The sequence below is a fragment of the Daldinia caldariorum genome, assembly GCF_022478825.1.
Source record: "Daldinia caldariorum strain CBS 122874 unplaced genomic scaffold F4812scaffold_2, whole genome shotgun sequence".
Taxonomy (NCBI): Eukaryota; Fungi; Ascomycota; class Sordariomycetes; order Xylariales; family Hypoxylaceae; genus Daldinia; species Daldinia caldariorum.
The window spans coordinates 988,937-1,005,945 of NW_025953038.1; the positions used below are offsets into that span (position 1 = coordinate 988,937).

Sequence of the window (17,009 nt, forward strand, 5' to 3'; positions counted from 1 at the left end):
GTCCAACTACGGCAAACCTCGCATGGGTTGAATAGTATGGCACATGCTCCGGCATTTTTACGGACGAACACGGCCCCCGTTTTTCCAGTCAACAACAACTACGGACCTATGTCGGCGTCTACTATGAGCAGCCTCCGCACAAGCCAGTTGTCCGGCTCAACTGCCATCAACTCCTCAAACTCTTCGCTTTCATCTATGTCGACTTCTACCATTGTTCCTATACCGAGCAACGGCAATGTGGTGCCTACCACCAATATCATCAACCAGAGGGCCGACGCCTCTAGGTCGCTCTATCAGATCTGTATCGCGCTGAAGCAGCGACTAACCCGCGTCCCTGGTTTCGAGGTTCATCTCGATGACCTACCACCAACACAAAACGAAGATGGCCCTGTCGAATCCTTATGGAATCTGCTCCGAACTGGTGTACCGCTCCTGACCATATATAACTGCCTGCGACCGGAAGTCCCGTTGGAGATTGATGGCGCAGTCGGCAAGAACAAAGCCAAAAAGGCCGTATTTAAGTTTCTCGAGGCTATTATGAAACATCCTGAGATCCCCTCTTCCGAATCTTTCATGATCACTGATTTGATGGGCAACGATACTACTGGTTTTGTGAAGGTACGTCGCATTCGTGTTGCTCAAATATCAATTGTATAAACGACCTAGCTAACCTGTGTTCCATCAGGTTACCCAAGTTGTCAACCATGTTTTGGACCTTGCCGAAAAGCGTGGCCTACTCTTACAGGTCCAAACGTATCCGGAGGAGAGCGGTCCCACGGCACCCGGATCTCAGATGACATATCGCGATCACATCATTCAAGAACTCGTCGACACAGAGCGGAAATACGTCCAAGATCTCGAGAACCTACACGACCTGAAGAAAACTTTAGAACAGAAGGGCGTGATCACCGGTGATGTCATCCATCAGATATTCCTGAACATAAATTCCATATTGGATTTTCAGAGGCGATTTTTGATTCGTGTCGAAACTACAAACTCGATGTCGCAGGATATGCAACGATGGGGCGCGCCGTTTGTCACATACGAAGATGCTTTCGATATCTATCAACCCTTCATCGCGAATCAGCGGAAAGCAGGCCAACTAGCGAATAAAATCTTTGATAAGATTCAATTAGCCGAGCATCCTGTGTCATTTGATTTTAATACGTTGGACAGTTTCCTCCTGAAGCCGATGCAGAGATTGGTCAAATATCCTTTACTACTAGGGGTTTGTAGTCTACTCTTCATACTTGGATGTATCGATGCTAACCTATCATTCAGTCTCTCTTGAAAAAGTGTGACGATGAAGAAGTCAAAGCCGACCTGGCTGCAGGTATCGGGGCAGCGGAACGAGTTCTTACCAAGGCAAACGAGGCAGTCAACCGTGATCTTCTAGATGAAGCTCTAGAAGAACTTACGAATAGAGTGGACGACTGGAAGAGTCATAATGTCAAATCTTTCGGGCGGCTGTTATTACACGGTGTGTATACTGTCATCACTGGACGCAGTGAACAAGAGAAAGATGTAAGTTACACATGTGATTCCCCCACTCTATTGACGGACGCTGATAATGATGTAGTATGAAATTTACCTGTTCGAATGTATTCTTCTCTGTTGCAAAGAGGTACAGCCGAACAAAACCAAGGAAAAAAAAGACAAGAGCAAATCTGGGCCGAAGATCCCCAACAAAAACAATAAACTGCAGCTTAAGGGGCGGATATTTATGACAAATGTGACCGAAGTCCTCTCGTTCGCAAAGCCAGGTAAGGAACGTGGCAACTTAATCTGTAAAATCTAATCTAACATGTGCAGGTTCATATACGGTGCAGATATGGTGGAAAGGTGATCCTGGCGTAGAAAATTTTATCATCAAGTTTTCTAATGAGGAAACGATGAAAAAGTGGGAGAACGGGTTGGTTTCGCAGAAGAAAGAACAAGCACCGTCAACCACAAGCCCCGACCAATCTACACCTGACTTTGCATGGATGCGCAATCAGAACAATCTTGAGAATCCTTATGCTCAGCAGGAAGAGGATGACGATGAGGAGGAAGACACAGTGCCCATACAGGTTACGCAACCGACCGATGGCTTCGGCAATGGCCCGACTGGTGGACTTATCAATCGTAACGCCTCAAGCACGAGTCTCAGGCAGCGCTCTGGTACTGGAGAGAGTAGCTTATCATTAGCAGGTATCGCACGCGCACCACCGCCGCGCTTCCCTCTCCCAGTACCTCCGGGGCAGCTGAGTCTTCAGACGCAGGGTGGCACACAGTCGCCTGGTCATCGCCTTATGGATTCGTACTTCTCTCCCACCGTAGATTCTCCTGCGTCATCGCGCACAAGTACAGCAAGCACCTTGTTTGCGTCTGCGAATGGACAACAGTACCCGTTTCCAAGGACTGGGACTCCACAAAGCGGCTGGGAAGATAATAATCGCTATACTGCACCAGCCTTACCGCGAGCTCCTTCGAGAGACGGCCCATCGCCTATGAATGGAAGGAATTCTGCCAGAGCTGCCTCGTTTCAGCAACAACGTAGCCGATCTTATAGCACACCAGACATCAATAATGCGCCGCAAAATGGACGTAGAACTAACAGCACCACCCCGGTTCCTGCTGTGCCTGGAATTCCACCTCACCTTCACCCTGCGCATGACCCAAGCATCCCACGGTCTCAAACCGGTTCGCCCCGACAAGATGTTCCCGTCCGTACAAGCACGCAGAGCCCAAGTGTACAGCGTGACGGAGGGACCATGTCTCAATTCCCCGCTCAACCTGTCTATCGACAGCCAACCCCAGCTTCCGGGACATCAGGGACAGTACCTCCGCCGTTAGGTCCAGATAACCGACAGCCTGTATCCCCGCCGCTGGGCACTGCTACCCAAGGCAATCCACTCTCGAGCCCGGATTCGTCGATCCCCGCACAACTGAAAGTCAAGGTGAACTGCGATAGTGGGAATTATTTCACACTGGTTGTTCCATTTAATATCGGGTTTCAATCTCTCAGTGATCGCATTGACGTAAAGCTTGCGCGATTCACTACCAGTTCGATTGCTAAGGGCACTTTGAAACTGCGATATCGTGACGAAGACGGGGACTCCGTGACAATCGAAAGTGACGACGATATCCAAATTGCATTCTCGGAGTGGGGTGAAGGCGCGCGTAATTATCCTGGCGGCGTCGGAGAAATAGAGCTTTTCTGCGTCGGAGACACAAGTTGAGCCTTTTCCAGGAGGCTTAGCAATAAAACGCGAAAGGAGACTTTCGACACGACAGTTTTACTAATACGGTAATGATTTCATTCCACGGACAACCTAGACATAATCTCGACATTGGGTTGCATTGATATTGTTATATGCCATCACTTTAATAGCAGACGGACCAATCTCGATACCACCTTCTACCCTCCAGATCTGCCATCAGACGCTCATTTTATGACTTTACGATTCTTGCACATATTTTAGATACCAGACCGGTTTTTTTGGTCACATGTGGATTGGCTTTGAGCCCTTGCCTGATGAAATAGGGGCTTTACACTCGTTCGCACGGTTTTGTGCTACAAAAAATTGTCGATCATTATGGATACAACCTCCGTTAGAAAGCCATTTGGGGAGGAGAGGTTCACGAGCAACCACTTTCAGTCAAATCCGAATCATATTTTATACCACATCCGACTATCATTACCCTGCGAAACGGGAAAGCATTCAACGACATTCAGGGGCTTTTACCGGGTTGGGTAGCATGGCTACTAGCCCATAGAGAGAGCCATAAGAAGGATAATCAGGTATTTCGAACTTTGGCCACTTTTGATAACCTTGCACGGGTCGGCGCTAGTTAAGAATGGATGGCGGTTCTGCTATTTTGCGCGCGTTTCACTTCGCAAATATGAAAGAGAAAGATGATCGTTATAGCATTGTCGGGAGTAAACCTCTAGAACTTCAAAGTCAAGGTGTAATGCAGATCCGACATGACGTAGTTGATGGCCATGATGCCCTCGGGGCATGGCAAACGCACTAGCGGGTTCCGCCCAGAGTGTTTAAAGGAGTAAGAGTTTGACAGCCAGCTACTTTATATATAGGTGGAATGATGCGAGGATTTCCAAGCCTTTCCGCGTTTATATTTATATGCATATTCGGAGCTTTCTTGATCTAGATACTCGTCCAAGTAGCGTCTTCAAGGTTCTAACGTGTGATCTATCCATTTATCTTGGTCTTGAACTTACTAGCCTTAGCCCTACGGCGCCTTTTGCTTGGCCGGTCCTACAAGGTTGAGTATTAACGGACATAGTCTTCCGCATTTTACCTAATTCGTCCGATTGGCTCTGTAATATTCCTCCTCCCTTCTCAGCCAAAATTACTATACTGCGCTCTCTCCTCCTTCTTACCCTGCTCTGGATTATTTATAGGTATGCAGCGTTCCATTCTTGGGGGGATGGAATAGAGTTGAGCCGTATATATTAACAGGTGGCGTTGTAGAACGTGGATATGTAGATAGAAGGTACCTTATATATAGATATATACCTAGGTATATATATATATTCCACCTATAAAGTCGCTGTGAAGATCACTCGCCGTCATCATCCCAGGTTTTACGCCGTTTTATTATACCTACCTCATATGTACTCCTGCCGCTTGCTCCATCTTAGTTAAAATAATTTTATCATTGTTAATAACCAGCTGAAGCTACCTTAGCCAGCTACGTCTAGCTATCTATTACCCGATCCGAAATCTCTACCCAGTTCAGAGGACAAAAATGCTTGCCCGCAGCCTCCTTCTCCTCGTAGCCGCGGCGCTCCCCGCGGTGCTCGCGAAGCCGGAGCAGATCCGCGCCGTGCAGTCGCCTATCTTCCACTACTATCTGCAAGCGTATCCGGAGGACCGTACGTTGGCGTTCCCCTTTTTTTCTCAAGTCCCTCCTCTTTCTGTTCTTTTTTTTTCTTCCCAAGATTCCCCTCCCCTCCTCCCCTTTCTTCTCTCCTATATATTATTACATTTACCCCAGGATGTGTCTTTGTGCGGAAAACTAACCGCCGGCGTCTTGTTCGAGCAGCTACCATACCGGTGATGGGACCGGAGCACAGCAGCGAGTACTTCAACATCGGAGGGTGGATGCAGAGCGTGAACACGTCGCTGTTCCTCAACATCGGCAACGACAAGACCTCGTACAAGACGCTGACGTTCGCGGAGGCGACCGTCACTGACGCGTGGGGGCTCGAGGTACGCTTAGGTAGCTCAGGTCAGGTTATATACACCGGTTACTAACTGTATCGTGTGTAGGGAGACACGATCATCACGAGCAGGGGTAGCAACTACGGCCGCCAGCTCAACTTCCTGGTCTGCAAGCTGACCGGCGACTACTGGCAGGTTTACCTGCAGATGGGAAGCGAGACGCCCGCGGGCAGAACTTGCAGCAATTATCAGAGCTTGCATCTTCCCTGCCTATGCTAAACCCCATCTCGGAGAGACAGAGTGGATCAGAGGGTGCGGGAAATCTGGCTTAAGGATATATAGTATAACTAGGGGATAGGGGAAAAGTTGTTCGGCTTTCTAACGGCGTTGGTTATATTCGCAGACTAGCCAAAAGGATTGTAAACAAAGCCTGAAGGTACCGATGGCTTCCGTCCGGCTAACGTTCTTCTTGATTGTATATAAGGGTTGTATATATGTAGGTACGCTTGGTTTAATATTTAGTGACCTCCAGAGATGTAGCCTACCGATAGATGATGTTATATTCAATCGTGGACTCGGCTCGCATTTGGTTTGTATATGCATACCTAATTCTCTTTAGAGTGGCCTCTCTAACCTAATTGTGAGTTGCTAGTATCAACTACCTAGGTAGGTAATAATCATCGTGCTCGGTGCGCCCCCTCTCCCTTCCTTTCCAAATCAACCTGGAACGCCGGCTTATGATTAAACACTGAGAGTTGTTTAATATTCTGTATTTTCCACGATATCGTATAGAAGAGCGAAGAAGGTTTTTTCTATCGTATCTTTGTTTGAACTGTGTGCCAGGGTCCAAGAAGACATAGCCGCTTTTTTGACCACGGCTAGCAGTCGTCACTTTCTCCCCGCTATAGAGCGATCACCTCTTCTTCTTCTGCGGATACGTAAGTCTGTCCTTGAATCGCGCAAGGTGGTAGTTGACCTCGCTGCTCTTGGGCTTCGACGGTTGTGGACCATCCATGCAATTCCGTAAGGCCTGCTCGACCTGCGCACATCCGACGGTGCTATATCCCGCGGAGGCCCAGCATGCTATTGTCGCGAATCGAATTAGTTTTTGCGCATGCAGGATAATAATATCAGGCATGGCGACATTACCATCTTGTAGGGGAATCTCTATATGCGCATACCTAGAACGGATGACATGATACTCATGCATGGACGTTCCCTCTGACCGTTCGGGTTGCGAACTCGGAGAGTTTTCAACGGAGGGAGACGGATTGGTTTCTGTGACGCCGACATTTTTGAAGGATATCGATCCGCAATGTTCGGATCCGGTATCCGGTATTTCCTTGCCCGGTCGTTTGGTGACTTGCCGTCAATCGAAAATCGCGAAGTCCGAAATGATTCGTAGGAGAAAAAAAATTAGCCAAAGTTAGATCTAACAAGAAAATGTTTGGTCACGTGGAACGTATTGGGAATATTCTCTAATGAGTGGGCTCCTCCTTATCTCAGCGAGCTCAGACCACAGATCCAGTGTTCTTCTCTTTGTACCCTTCTAGCCACACCAAATTTCAACCAATCAGATAGCTCAAAATAGGGAAAAATCAAACACTGGATTGTGGTCTGAGGCACGAATGTAAAAAGTGGCGTTTTTAGGCACACCTTTCTTATTTTCATACTCTAAGTCAACTTGATTGAATTGATTGAATTGATTGACGTATTTATCAAAGTAAGTAATTATTTATCTAAAATAGCCGCTAATAAGCCTTATACTCAAGTTACTTCTTTGATTTTAACGCGGCGCCGGTCGCGCTTCGATAAACAACGCATACAACAACACGTTAAACAACGTTGAAGCCTATTTCTCAACAGCGCAAAGCCGTACGGGTATGCGAAAAAGGCTAGGGATGATAAGAATATATTATATTAGCTAAAGGCGATAAAAGATTGATGGATTTTGCACGTTGTTATGTTGTTAGTTGTGTTGATGGTTGTGGTGGGTAGTTATTTGGTGTTTAGTAGGTTTGTGCCAATTTTAACCTTCTTACGTTAAAGCTTACAACACAATAACGCAATATCGTATTAAAATATAAAAAAATATAAGGAAGATTAGAAGCCATTTATCTAACCCCAAATATTAAAATTATTAATATTTTCTGATGTTGTTATTGAATATTTGACGTAATGTAATTTTAGTATTGATATTTTTATATAGAGGATGTGCTAAACATGCCCACTTTTCTACATTCGTGCCTCAGACCACAATTCAGACAAAAATTCAAAAAGCCCCACAGATACAAACACACGGACCATACGTTTGGGAGGCGCCCACGGGCGAAGCCCGTTGTCTGAATTATGGTCTGAGTTTACTGAGATAAGCTCCTCCCAGTAATACCCATTGCTTACGTAACTCACCACTGTACGTTAGGTTAGGTACCTAGGTACATAACTCTTTAACGAACATTAAACTTATTCAAGAGGTACCTACCACTTACTCAAATATGGTTCTAACCTCAGCTCGCTCGACAACCCAAGATACTCATTTATAGTAAATAGATGTATAGTTGTATAGATGAAGCATACTAATAATTTACTTTAGTCCACACTACTACCTAGGTTAGGTACCTACATATGCTGGTAGAGACGTAATGGGAATCGGACATTTGCACGTGCATTGCATACCCGTTCCCACACTAATAAGACTTGCTGCTTGCACATGAGCATGAGATGTGACAATTTAATTAACATACATACATACGAAGCGGTACACGTAATCCTCAGTGGTGGGTTTTCGTGATAGCGCGCATCAGAGACAGGGAGGTAACGTTGATAGCTTCCATGCTTGCACGACATTGAAATCGATTTACTCCGAGTTCTGGCCGCGATATCGGCACCTTTTTCTTTTGTCTCATTTCATTAGTGAGTTGGCCCTTGTTAGATTTCACCAAGGATAAACGGTAACGAGCTGTCGGGAACTTGGACAGCTTGGAGGCAGGCTTACGTAGTTAAGTACATGTTACAGCGTTACTACTTAGGTACACATCATCTAAGTCGCTCAAGGGATATCGAATAGGACCAAATGAGGCATTACAATATTCCATTTAATAGATCCCAAGAACCAGTGCCAAGTCAAGCTGGAGAAGCTTGCCGTCAGTTAAGCAGTCTGATAGGACTATCTGCTGCGAGTTTTGATGCAGTTATATCGTCTATAACAGACGCTCTATACTTAAAATAAACGTTGATCACCGAACGGCATTTTGTTATCAACTTCTACTTTCGGTTTCTTGATGTCATCTGGAGGCGGAATCCCAAGTAACACTAGTTCTATCCGCCTTACGGTCGTAAGGAAAGTCGCTCAAAGCTGGAGATCTTTCAACGTCAAAAAATGTTCGTACGTATGCACCCAACGCGGTCTCGACGTAATGTTTTAATAGAGCTCTTGTAATTCCCCTAACAAGATCGAGGGATATGATTCTTTTTTTTTTTTTTTTTTTTTTTTTTTCTTCGGTGTGTCTGTCTTACTTAGCCTTTGTTAGCTCGTGTTGGTTCATGCCTTGCTTTCGATCCTCGGCTGATGGTAACTGATTGATAAGATAACTTCTGCTAGCGTCCCCGTCTTTTTCTGCACTGGCACCATTTGGATCGGCTAGCACACCCAATCGAGCTTGGTTGAACCGGGTCCCTTGAATGCTAGCGTGTCTTTGGTTCGCCTGGAATGCCCGATCAACCTTCCCTCTTCGGAGCTGAATTTTTTTTTCACGACTAGCCACAAGTCACATTGGAACTTATCCTCGTCAAGACTTTCTTTCTCAGCTTGAGCATAAATACGAATGATTCATGGGACGATTTTACGTAATCTATATTTATCGATTTTCAGATTTTCAAGGCACGGCTTGTGCCTTAGCCTAGATACCTAGAGGTTAGGCAAAGTATACCTTTTCTAAACATGAGATTATTAGGTATTTTCGAACCATGAACCGCATACTGCAAAATAGGTAAGTCCATATAATTATATGTACCTAACCTAGGTACTACGTAAGTCTCTACTTCCGGCGTTGCCAAAACTGCCACCCTCCACTCTACTTCTTACCTAACGTGATACTAGTACAGCATCCCACTCTTTTAGTTACTTAGTTCCTCTCATGGCGGCACGGCCAGACCCAGAGATCAAGGTTAACCAGGGCTCTTTCCACTTATCAATCTCCGGTAAGGTAGGAGCACCTACTTGATCAAAAAACGGTCCATCTGATAAATAAAAAGGTAGACTAACCACCCGGAAACCTCCCCTTTTCATCTATTAAGCCAGAAATTATTGCACTTATCGGCCGAGAATAGATTTGTCTCTCTCTATGTATATCTCCTTGCATATATATAAGAGTACCTTGATAATAACTCATCCCTTGGCGTGCATTGCAATTATTTAAATTGCTGGTCACCCACCCACGCCACAATAACGGCTGGTATTTGTTACCAATACCAGTCCGCGGGAGTTGCTACACGGTATTTGCACCAAGTCAGAAACACCACTTGGTTGGTTAGGATCTCTCGAATTCAACAGTCACGATGAGAGGTCCGCTCGCTCGGTTCGCCCACCCTACCGAGGTGCCAGTAGAGGAGAAAACACACACGCCTAACGACAAGGAAGGTGGCGTCGTCGATAATCAACCTCAGAGTAGCGAAGCCTCCAACGATATCGACGCGATCGATAGCGATGCCCAGGCTGGTGTTCAGAAAATTGAGGCGACGACTAAGGTCTGGTCGATGTCTCACCTTATCTTAGCTTATGTCTTGTAAGTCACTACTCTACCGTTTCGCCCTCTTCCACGCCGTATGGCGCCGCATGGGTAAACTAATAATCTCGATAGCATCTGGATTATCTACTTTGTCGATTCTATGCAACAGGGCATGGGGACTCTTTTGAACCCATACGTTACTAGCGCATTCGCTCTGCATTCGTTAACTGCCACCACAGGCGTCATGTCTGGTATCATCGGCGGTGTTTCAAAGCTGACTTTGGCGAAAATTTTGGATATTTGGGGTCGACCTCAGGGTTTCTTGATCGTGGTCCTTTTAATGACCGTTGGTCTCGTCATGATGGCAGCATGCAACAACGTCGAGACTTATGCGGCTGCGCAGGTCTTCTACTGGGTTGGGTAAGTCACATACCTTAATCACGTCGTTAAGAATACTTGTACTAACTCTTCCAGATACAATGGAGTTAGTTACTCCCTCTCTGTTTTCATCGCCGATACTTCGCACCTGAAAAACCGAGCCCTGATGTTGGCCTTCATCTCGTCTCCTTATATTATTACCGTTTGGATCTCCGCTCCCATGACTGATAGTATCCTATCTGTATCTGGCATTGGCTGGAGATGGGGATTCGGCATTTTCTCCATCATTACCCCTATCATGTGCCTTCCTCTGTTCTTCTTGTTTACCTGGAACTACCAGAAGGCAAAGAAGGAAGGGCTTATTGTTAACACTCCAAGCGGTCGCACGACATGGGAATCGATCAAATACTATTTCTGGCAGTTTGATGTCATCTGCCTTATCCTTGTCACCGGTGGCTTTGCGCTCTTCTTACTTCCTTTCAACATTTACTCCTACCAGTACTATGGCTGGAAGGACCCCTTGGTCATTTGCTTGATTATCTTCGGTGGGTTACTTCTCATCGGATCTGTGGTTTGGGAGAGATTCTTTGCACCGGTCAAATTCATGCCCTGGGAACTCCTCAAAGACCGAACCGTTCTCGGAGCTTGTATCCTCTCTGCTGTTCTGTTCGTCGAATATTATATCTGGACCGCCTATTTCAGTTCCTTCCTCCAGGTTGTCCTCAACCTCGACGTGACCCAGACTGGTTACATCGGCAATATCTACAGTCTTGGGTCTTGCTTCTTTTCCTTCGTCGTAGGTTTCTTGATCCGCTGGACCGGTCGCTTCAAGTGGATCACTCTATACTTTGGTGTACCAGTCACGATCCTCAGCATTGGCCTGCTCATTCACTTCCGACAACCTGGCACTCACCTTGGCTGGATTATCATGTGTGAAATCCTCTACGCCTTCGCTGGTGGTGCCTGCGTCATCGGTGAGCAAATGGCTGTTATGGCCGCGGCGGCCCATCAACACGTCGCCGTCGTCCTTGCTATGGAGGGTATGTTTAGTAGCGTCGGTGGTGCTATTGGAGGTACCGTTTCCGCAGCCATCTGGACGGGCGTTTTCCCTACGGCATTAGCCAAGTATTTGCCTGCAGAATCTCAAGCAAACCTTACGGCTATCTACAGCCAGCTTCCGGTTCAGCTCTCGTACCCCGTAGGATCACCGACCAGGGATGCCATTATCCTAGCCTACGGTGATGGCTTAAGATGGATGTTCGTGGCTGCTACGGCGGTCACTGTGCTGGGTCTTGTATCCGTTGCTGTCTGGCGAGACATCAAAGTCAGTGACTTCAAGCAGGTCAAGGGTCGTGTAATTTAAATGTATATGTGATTCCCGAGGCATTCGCTTTGCTAGTAGTAAAAATGGGGTATGAAACATGGTTTGGTGAGAGAATTTGGGCAACGGTATGGGCCGTGGTGTATTGAGTATGAGCGGATGAAGTTCGACGTGTAAGATGACGAGGCGATATAGATATGGGATACCTGCTTGATTCACCGAATCACGCTTAATTTCAACTGATTAATGTTCAATGAAAAGTTCATCACCTAGATACTTAGATACCTATTATACAGAACCAGACGGCTGATCGTTGACCAATAATAAGTGGCTTAGAGGCTCAACGTCTTGTGTAACACCGGTTATGAGTGGGGTTCATAAGTACCTAACCTTAAGAAATTCAGGTAGGTAGTGGAATGTACCTACGCAGGTACCTCCTAACCGTGTCTTTATGCCAGCCCTTTTACAGGTGTCTGCGGGGCCGTCACCAGCTCTAAGCTTCAAATTGAACTTCAACTTCAACGTCACTCCAAAAGCTACCTAGGTACCTAAGGTATTTACACAAACCACATATGTCCATTCCAAAATTTACTAGTTTTATTTGGCGGTGTCCTCTTTTTACTGGCGGGATTATATTCCACTTCTAACTCTTAGAAGTATACTCGTTTTTAGAAGTAAACTCATTACGCGCGCGTTCCCCCAGCCTTCGAATTCATTTTTGAGAAATCCAGTCGCGAAGGATAGTACCAGCGCCAGGCAGCATGAAGGAACTTTTCCTTACCGCATCCGTCAAGGATTCGGATTTCGCAATGGCTTGTGCGGTCTTGCAAGGCTTAACGTGGATGAAGGCTCGTCACGCCGTCCATCGCATTCTATTCTTTCATGGTCAGCCACAACCGAGGCCCCTCAAAGTCACGCGTGCTTTCCAGCAATCGCGCTTTATACAGCTCTGGAAAGATCTGAGCATCCAGTTAAGCCGGTGTTCATATGTTATTCAGCTGGCCTACGAAGTTTTACCAGATAGGGACTTCGGGAAAGAAACAAATACAGATTTTAATTCTCTTCCCGGCACTTTGCGGTGGACGGATCTGCCAGACCCGCTTCGAGACACGCCCGTAACACAAAGAAAGAAAATTGAGATCCCGGACCAGGGTAACCTACCTACGGCCCTCACCGACAATGGCATCCAGTATGTTCTACTTAAACATTAGCCAAATAGGCGATGAGACTAGCACTGATGAATTGGTAGATACAAGAATGAGATGATACAGGAGAGCTACTCCTTTGTCAGGGAGAACGTCGAGTTCGTTTTCAGTAGATACTATCGCCTCCCATTATCAGATGAGGAATTGGGAAACAAGCCGGAAGGACGTCCACGTGCCGCTCTCCCTCCCTGGGCCGACCTTCGACCGGTAGATCCAGCACAGAAATGGGTATTGAACGTGAAATTGAACGTCATGGAGGACAGCCAGCCGGAGAAGGTGAAGAAAGCGAATGGGGAGCTCTTAGCCGTGAAAGCGGAGCTGGAGAAGATATTCGATTTCAAGGCTGTTGATAGAAGAGTCTTCGACACTCGAATCGAGCCACCTCCTCCGACCTTTAAATGAGGATACAACAGCGATTGATGGCCATAGGGCAGACATCAACCTCGCTCTATAAGAACACGAAAACGCCAACGATGTCTGAAACTCCCATATCCTCTGGGGAAAAAAACTCAGGGCAAAAGACACTGGCCGCAGTGCTAATAGACTTCTACCGTGTAGTAGTACCTCTTCACAGATAGGTAGTAGCCAAAGGCTGCAGGCGACAATACGACTCTCAAGCAAATATGAGACCTTAATAGTAATACAGCTCCTATTTGATCTATTTGCTTGGCGTCTACCCATGTTAGTACACCTATATGTATTATCCTACGATGAACAAACACAGTCGAATAAAGCTTTGTGGATATCTGCTTCGTGGATTAGATATCCGATCCTATCTAGGTCAGCTTATCCTGGGTTTCTTTACATGGATATACAGAATACCCTAGTAACCTGTGATAAAGGGCTTAGTTATTTGCAATGGATGACATGGTCAAGGACAGGACAGACTAGGAGACTTTGACATAAACCACACTGGACAAAGAAGGCGTGACTTTGTGAACATCTTCAAGATGTGACAGCTACTAGGATTAAAAGTTTTATATCGAAACAATGCCGTTGTCCTGCTTATATTCTGAGGGCTGTTACGTCGACAAAAGTGATACATTGCATCATATATCTTGCAAATGCCTCCCGATTTACTGTACGATACTTAACTTAGGCGTGAGTAGATAGAGACAAAAGTTATGTATTGTACCGTAAGGTAGGTAGGAATCAATTTCATTCTCAAGACTTCAGGTTAGGAGGTACATACCTTGTACATACCTTTGGTACTTCGTGCCTACCTCCCTAGACGTCACTGCCGTATATACCTAAGGTGACTACCACCTAGCAGCAGCACCCGGCCTTGTGCCTACCTAACTTGAGGCAAGAACGATGGGACAGCATTTTACCTTATCATAGCAACGTTCTTTCCTTTTGTATTTCCTTCCAGGTTGCCAGTCAGCGTTCCTTCCAACACTTTAACTTACCACCCAATCTAGGCATCTAAAAAAAAAGAATTAAATTAAATTCTTGCAGAGAGCTGCATGCAGTTCCTTTTCTCTCTCAACAAACTTCTTCCACACTTGTCGCCGACAGCAAACCTTCTTGTTGCCGGCTTGCACTGATAGTATTAGTGTTTCCTTCTCAGTATCTACACTCATTCCTATCCCTAAGTCGTTTAGTTCATTCGTTTTTGTCGATTCTTCCGATTTATCTTGCCATAGCAGCTTTATAATATCGCCATCGAAGCACAGGGCAAGATGTCTTATCACGATCACCCTAACATAAATCCCAATACCAACCCTAATACCACTGATGATGGGAAGAAGCAAACTGTACTTTCTGGTTCTGCTCAACCCTTCATAGGAGGTACCTTTAAACCCAATAGCTACTCAAATCACCAAGCCGGAGCGTCTCAAAGCGCAGGACCTATCAACCAGCCTACAGGATATGTATCGGCACATCAGCCTCCTGGCCCTCCGATGGGACTTCCCAACTTGAAATTCGGACAGCATGGTAATCACATTTCAGCTATTTTACGATCGATTCTGTCGAATAAAACTAATAAGAATTATTTAGCTCTGCCTCCCGACTTCGTGCCTCAGGGTTCCCAGGGTTCCCAGCTCTCACACTTCCCGATTCATGGAAACCACAACAACCATTGGCGTCAGATGCCTTACGGCGATCGCGCCGCCCCTTTTCACCATACCCATGCGGCCTCTGATAGTACTACAAGCCCCATCGCCCCTCGAGTTGTCTTGCCGCCTTCACATGGGCAAATTGGTTTCAACTCCCAGACGCCTACCCGCCCCCGCGGAGGAGGCAGAGGACAAGGTATTGACATTCCTCCCCCTCCCGGAATGGTCCCCAGCAATCGCCAGATAATCACCGATCCGCGCCAGAACGTGGTTAGTAGTCCGACATTCAACAAATACTACCTTCCCATGCAGTCTCGAAACCGCCAGTACCCGTACCAGGGCCAGCAACATCAAGTGGAGCAACAACAGATAGGACAGGCGCAGATGGGCCAACAGCAGATGGGTCAGTTGCAGACGGGTAAGGCGCAGATAGGCAATCCTGCTTATACCATGGCTTCCCAGAAGCCCCAGCCGCACCCTGACAGACATGCTCGCCAGAGAATTCTTGATGAGCAGGCGAAGAGCTTCTCTCAGGAAGATGACGACGCATTCTACCCGAATAATGTATAGGCGTTACGGAGAAGCTGTGACAGGGACGAGGGTTTTCATTGCTGTTGATGAGTCCCTTCCACATCACGAAGTTACGACTAAAGCAAATCTCATGGTTGTTTAAGGCATGGAAATCCCCAAGAAAACACAAAAATTAGGAATCTGGCGTTGAGTTCATGCGGATTGATTTGTTGGTGGCGAAAGTCCAAAAGAAAGGGGTTATGGAGCAGGAGAGAACACGTCAGACCGACTGACATTATGGCCGTAATGCGTTTCTTCAATTCTCATCTACAGGATTCTATAGGATCACTGGTTCGCACCATGCTTCGCGATGATTTTCGCTTTTCACTTAAGCATCTGAAGATGCGCATGATAATGTAATTAGTTCTTTGATGTGACCCATTGGGGTTCACTAAAAAACAAAGAAATGCGTTTGCCTTTACGCTATATCTTCTGATAGCACATAAACATGCTAAGTCTTGGTCGTCCATTAAATAAAAGCCTTTGTAATGATGTTTCGGCGGGATAACACTAAATTTATTAATTGTACACGTAGATCAAGGAGCCCATTCTCCCCCTTTTTTCTTCCTTAGTAGGTACCTAGCAGTCTTTCAAGCATTTCCCCACAAGTATCACAGAAACATTGGAAATGGGAATATCGGTCCCTGAGGGCATCCCCGAGGGTATCCCAGAGAGTGACACTATAATACCTGATGTGAATGTACTAAGTGTTTTTATTTACTGTTAAACCTGAGGTAACTTTCCTAAATTAGAATCGAAATTAGACTTATGAGAAAGTCTTTATATGTCTATGGGTCTTTAGATGCTAGAGGCTGATCGTTTTTCGGCAGCAAGACTTATCACAAGTACCTTTCACTAATGATTAATGAGATGTGGCATCATTCGGTTGAGGTTTCTTACATCTAAGAGGCGAGAATAATGGACACGTGTAGCATCTGATGTATATTCGGAGGCTCTCTTTAGTAGAGCTGTCTTAAGTAGAATAGGTGGTGGGAGTTCCTCGAGGAACAACCAAGCTGGTTCCAGGCTTTTTGATCCCGCTTCGTCAAAGTTCCGATGAGAGTCAAGATATCTATCATCGCTACCTAATATTTGTAGAGTCAAGGCTTCAGGGGTGAGTAAGTTTCCCTGGGATACCTTCAGTCTGAAAACCTACCTAGGTACCTTTATAGGCATTCCCCTTTGGTGCAAGAGTGAAGCCCTTTGACCTATGTACATATTTTGCGAATGGTATTTAAACTATATGGGTGAATAGTTACGAGGTTTGGATACAGAACACATAATGTAGATAGTAACCAGAAAGCTTCTGTATATTTGCCTTTACTCTACGTGATATTGCCTGAGGAAATTCTTTTACATGTTGTTACAAGGAAGTTTAACTACATAAAAGAAAACATTTCATAACAAGAGTGTTATTATTTTCTATCTCATATCTGACCTAATCTCAGAATGCAGTAGTTGAAGTATATTAAACTAATCATTCCCCATGAGCCTCTATTCTCCAAGAGATTATTATTCAATAAGCTGTGATTGCTTTGATAAAAGCCATCATCGTACCGCTTGCTATTAGAAGCTTGCCA

At 45.8% G+C, this 17,009-nt stretch overlaps 6 protein-coding genes across 6 annotated transcripts; 5 read left to right on the forward strand and 1 right to left on the reverse strand.

Moving 5' to 3' along the window:
- Window positions 1–36: 36 nt before the first annotated feature.
- Window positions 37–3,221, forward strand: F4812DRAFT_449435 (Pleckstrin homology domain-containing protein; the record flags this gene model as incomplete). The annotated part of the gene is made up of 5 exons (XM_047935974.1): window positions 37–618; window positions 686–1,228; window positions 1,282–1,524; window positions 1,580–1,763; window positions 1,813–3,221. 5 exons carry the CDS (start codon window positions 37–39, stop codon window positions 3,219–3,221), a joined length of 2,961 nt encoding a protein of 986 aa, XP_047793607.1.
- A 1,531-nt stretch (window positions 3,222–4,752) lies between these two features.
- Window positions 4,753–5,447, forward strand: F4812DRAFT_455406 (uncharacterized protein; the record flags this gene model as incomplete). Its single annotated transcript, XM_047936817.1, has 3 exons — window positions 4,753–4,879; window positions 5,002–5,216; window positions 5,277–5,447. 3 exons carry the CDS (start codon window positions 4,753–4,755, stop codon window positions 5,445–5,447), a joined length of 513 nt encoding a protein of 170 aa, XP_047793608.1.
- A 340-nt stretch (window positions 5,448–5,787) lies between these two features.
- Window positions 5,788–6,563, reverse strand: F4812DRAFT_172568 (mitochondrial ribosomal protein 10). Its single transcript, XM_047929963.1, has 2 exons — window positions 6,350–6,563; window positions 5,788–6,251 (listed from the first exon to the last, which is right to left on the reverse strand). The coding sequence occupies exons 1-2, from the start codon at window positions 6,459–6,461 to the stop codon at window positions 6,082–6,084; spliced, it is 282 nt and encodes a 93-aa protein (XP_047793609.1). The 5' UTR covers window positions 6,462–6,563; the 3' UTR covers window positions 5,788–6,081.
- A 2,542-nt stretch (window positions 6,564–9,105) lies between these two features.
- F4812DRAFT_172672 (MFS general substrate transporter) lies at window positions 9,106–11,938 on the forward strand. The gene is made up of 5 exons (XM_047929964.1): window positions 9,106–9,197; window positions 9,273–9,368; window positions 9,423–9,952; window positions 10,028–10,315; window positions 10,370–11,938. Exons 3-5 carry the CDS (start codon window positions 9,726–9,728, stop codon window positions 11,634–11,636), a joined length of 1,782 nt encoding a protein of 593 aa, XP_047793610.1. The 5' UTR covers window positions 9,106–9,197; window positions 9,273–9,368; window positions 9,423–9,725; the 3' UTR covers window positions 11,637–11,938.
- A 161-nt stretch (window positions 11,939–12,099) lies between these two features.
- F4812DRAFT_413446 (mediator complex, subunit Med18) lies at window positions 12,100–13,900 on the forward strand. The gene is made up of 2 exons (XM_047932790.1): window positions 12,100–12,783; window positions 12,844–13,900. Exons 1-2 carry the CDS (start codon window positions 12,356–12,358, stop codon window positions 13,199–13,201), a joined length of 786 nt encoding a protein of 261 aa, XP_047793611.1. The 5' UTR covers window positions 12,100–12,355; the 3' UTR covers window positions 13,202–13,900.
- Window positions 13,901–14,303: 403 nt separating this feature from the next.
- Window positions 14,304–15,786, forward strand: F4812DRAFT_467440 (uncharacterized protein). Its single transcript, XM_047938657.1, has 2 exons — window positions 14,304–14,737; window positions 14,801–15,786. Exons 1-2 carry the CDS (start codon window positions 14,482–14,484, stop codon window positions 15,427–15,429), a joined length of 885 nt encoding a protein of 294 aa, XP_047793612.1. The 5' UTR covers window positions 14,304–14,481; the 3' UTR covers window positions 15,430–15,786.
- The last annotated feature ends 1,223 nt before the right edge of the window (window positions 15,787–17,009 follow it).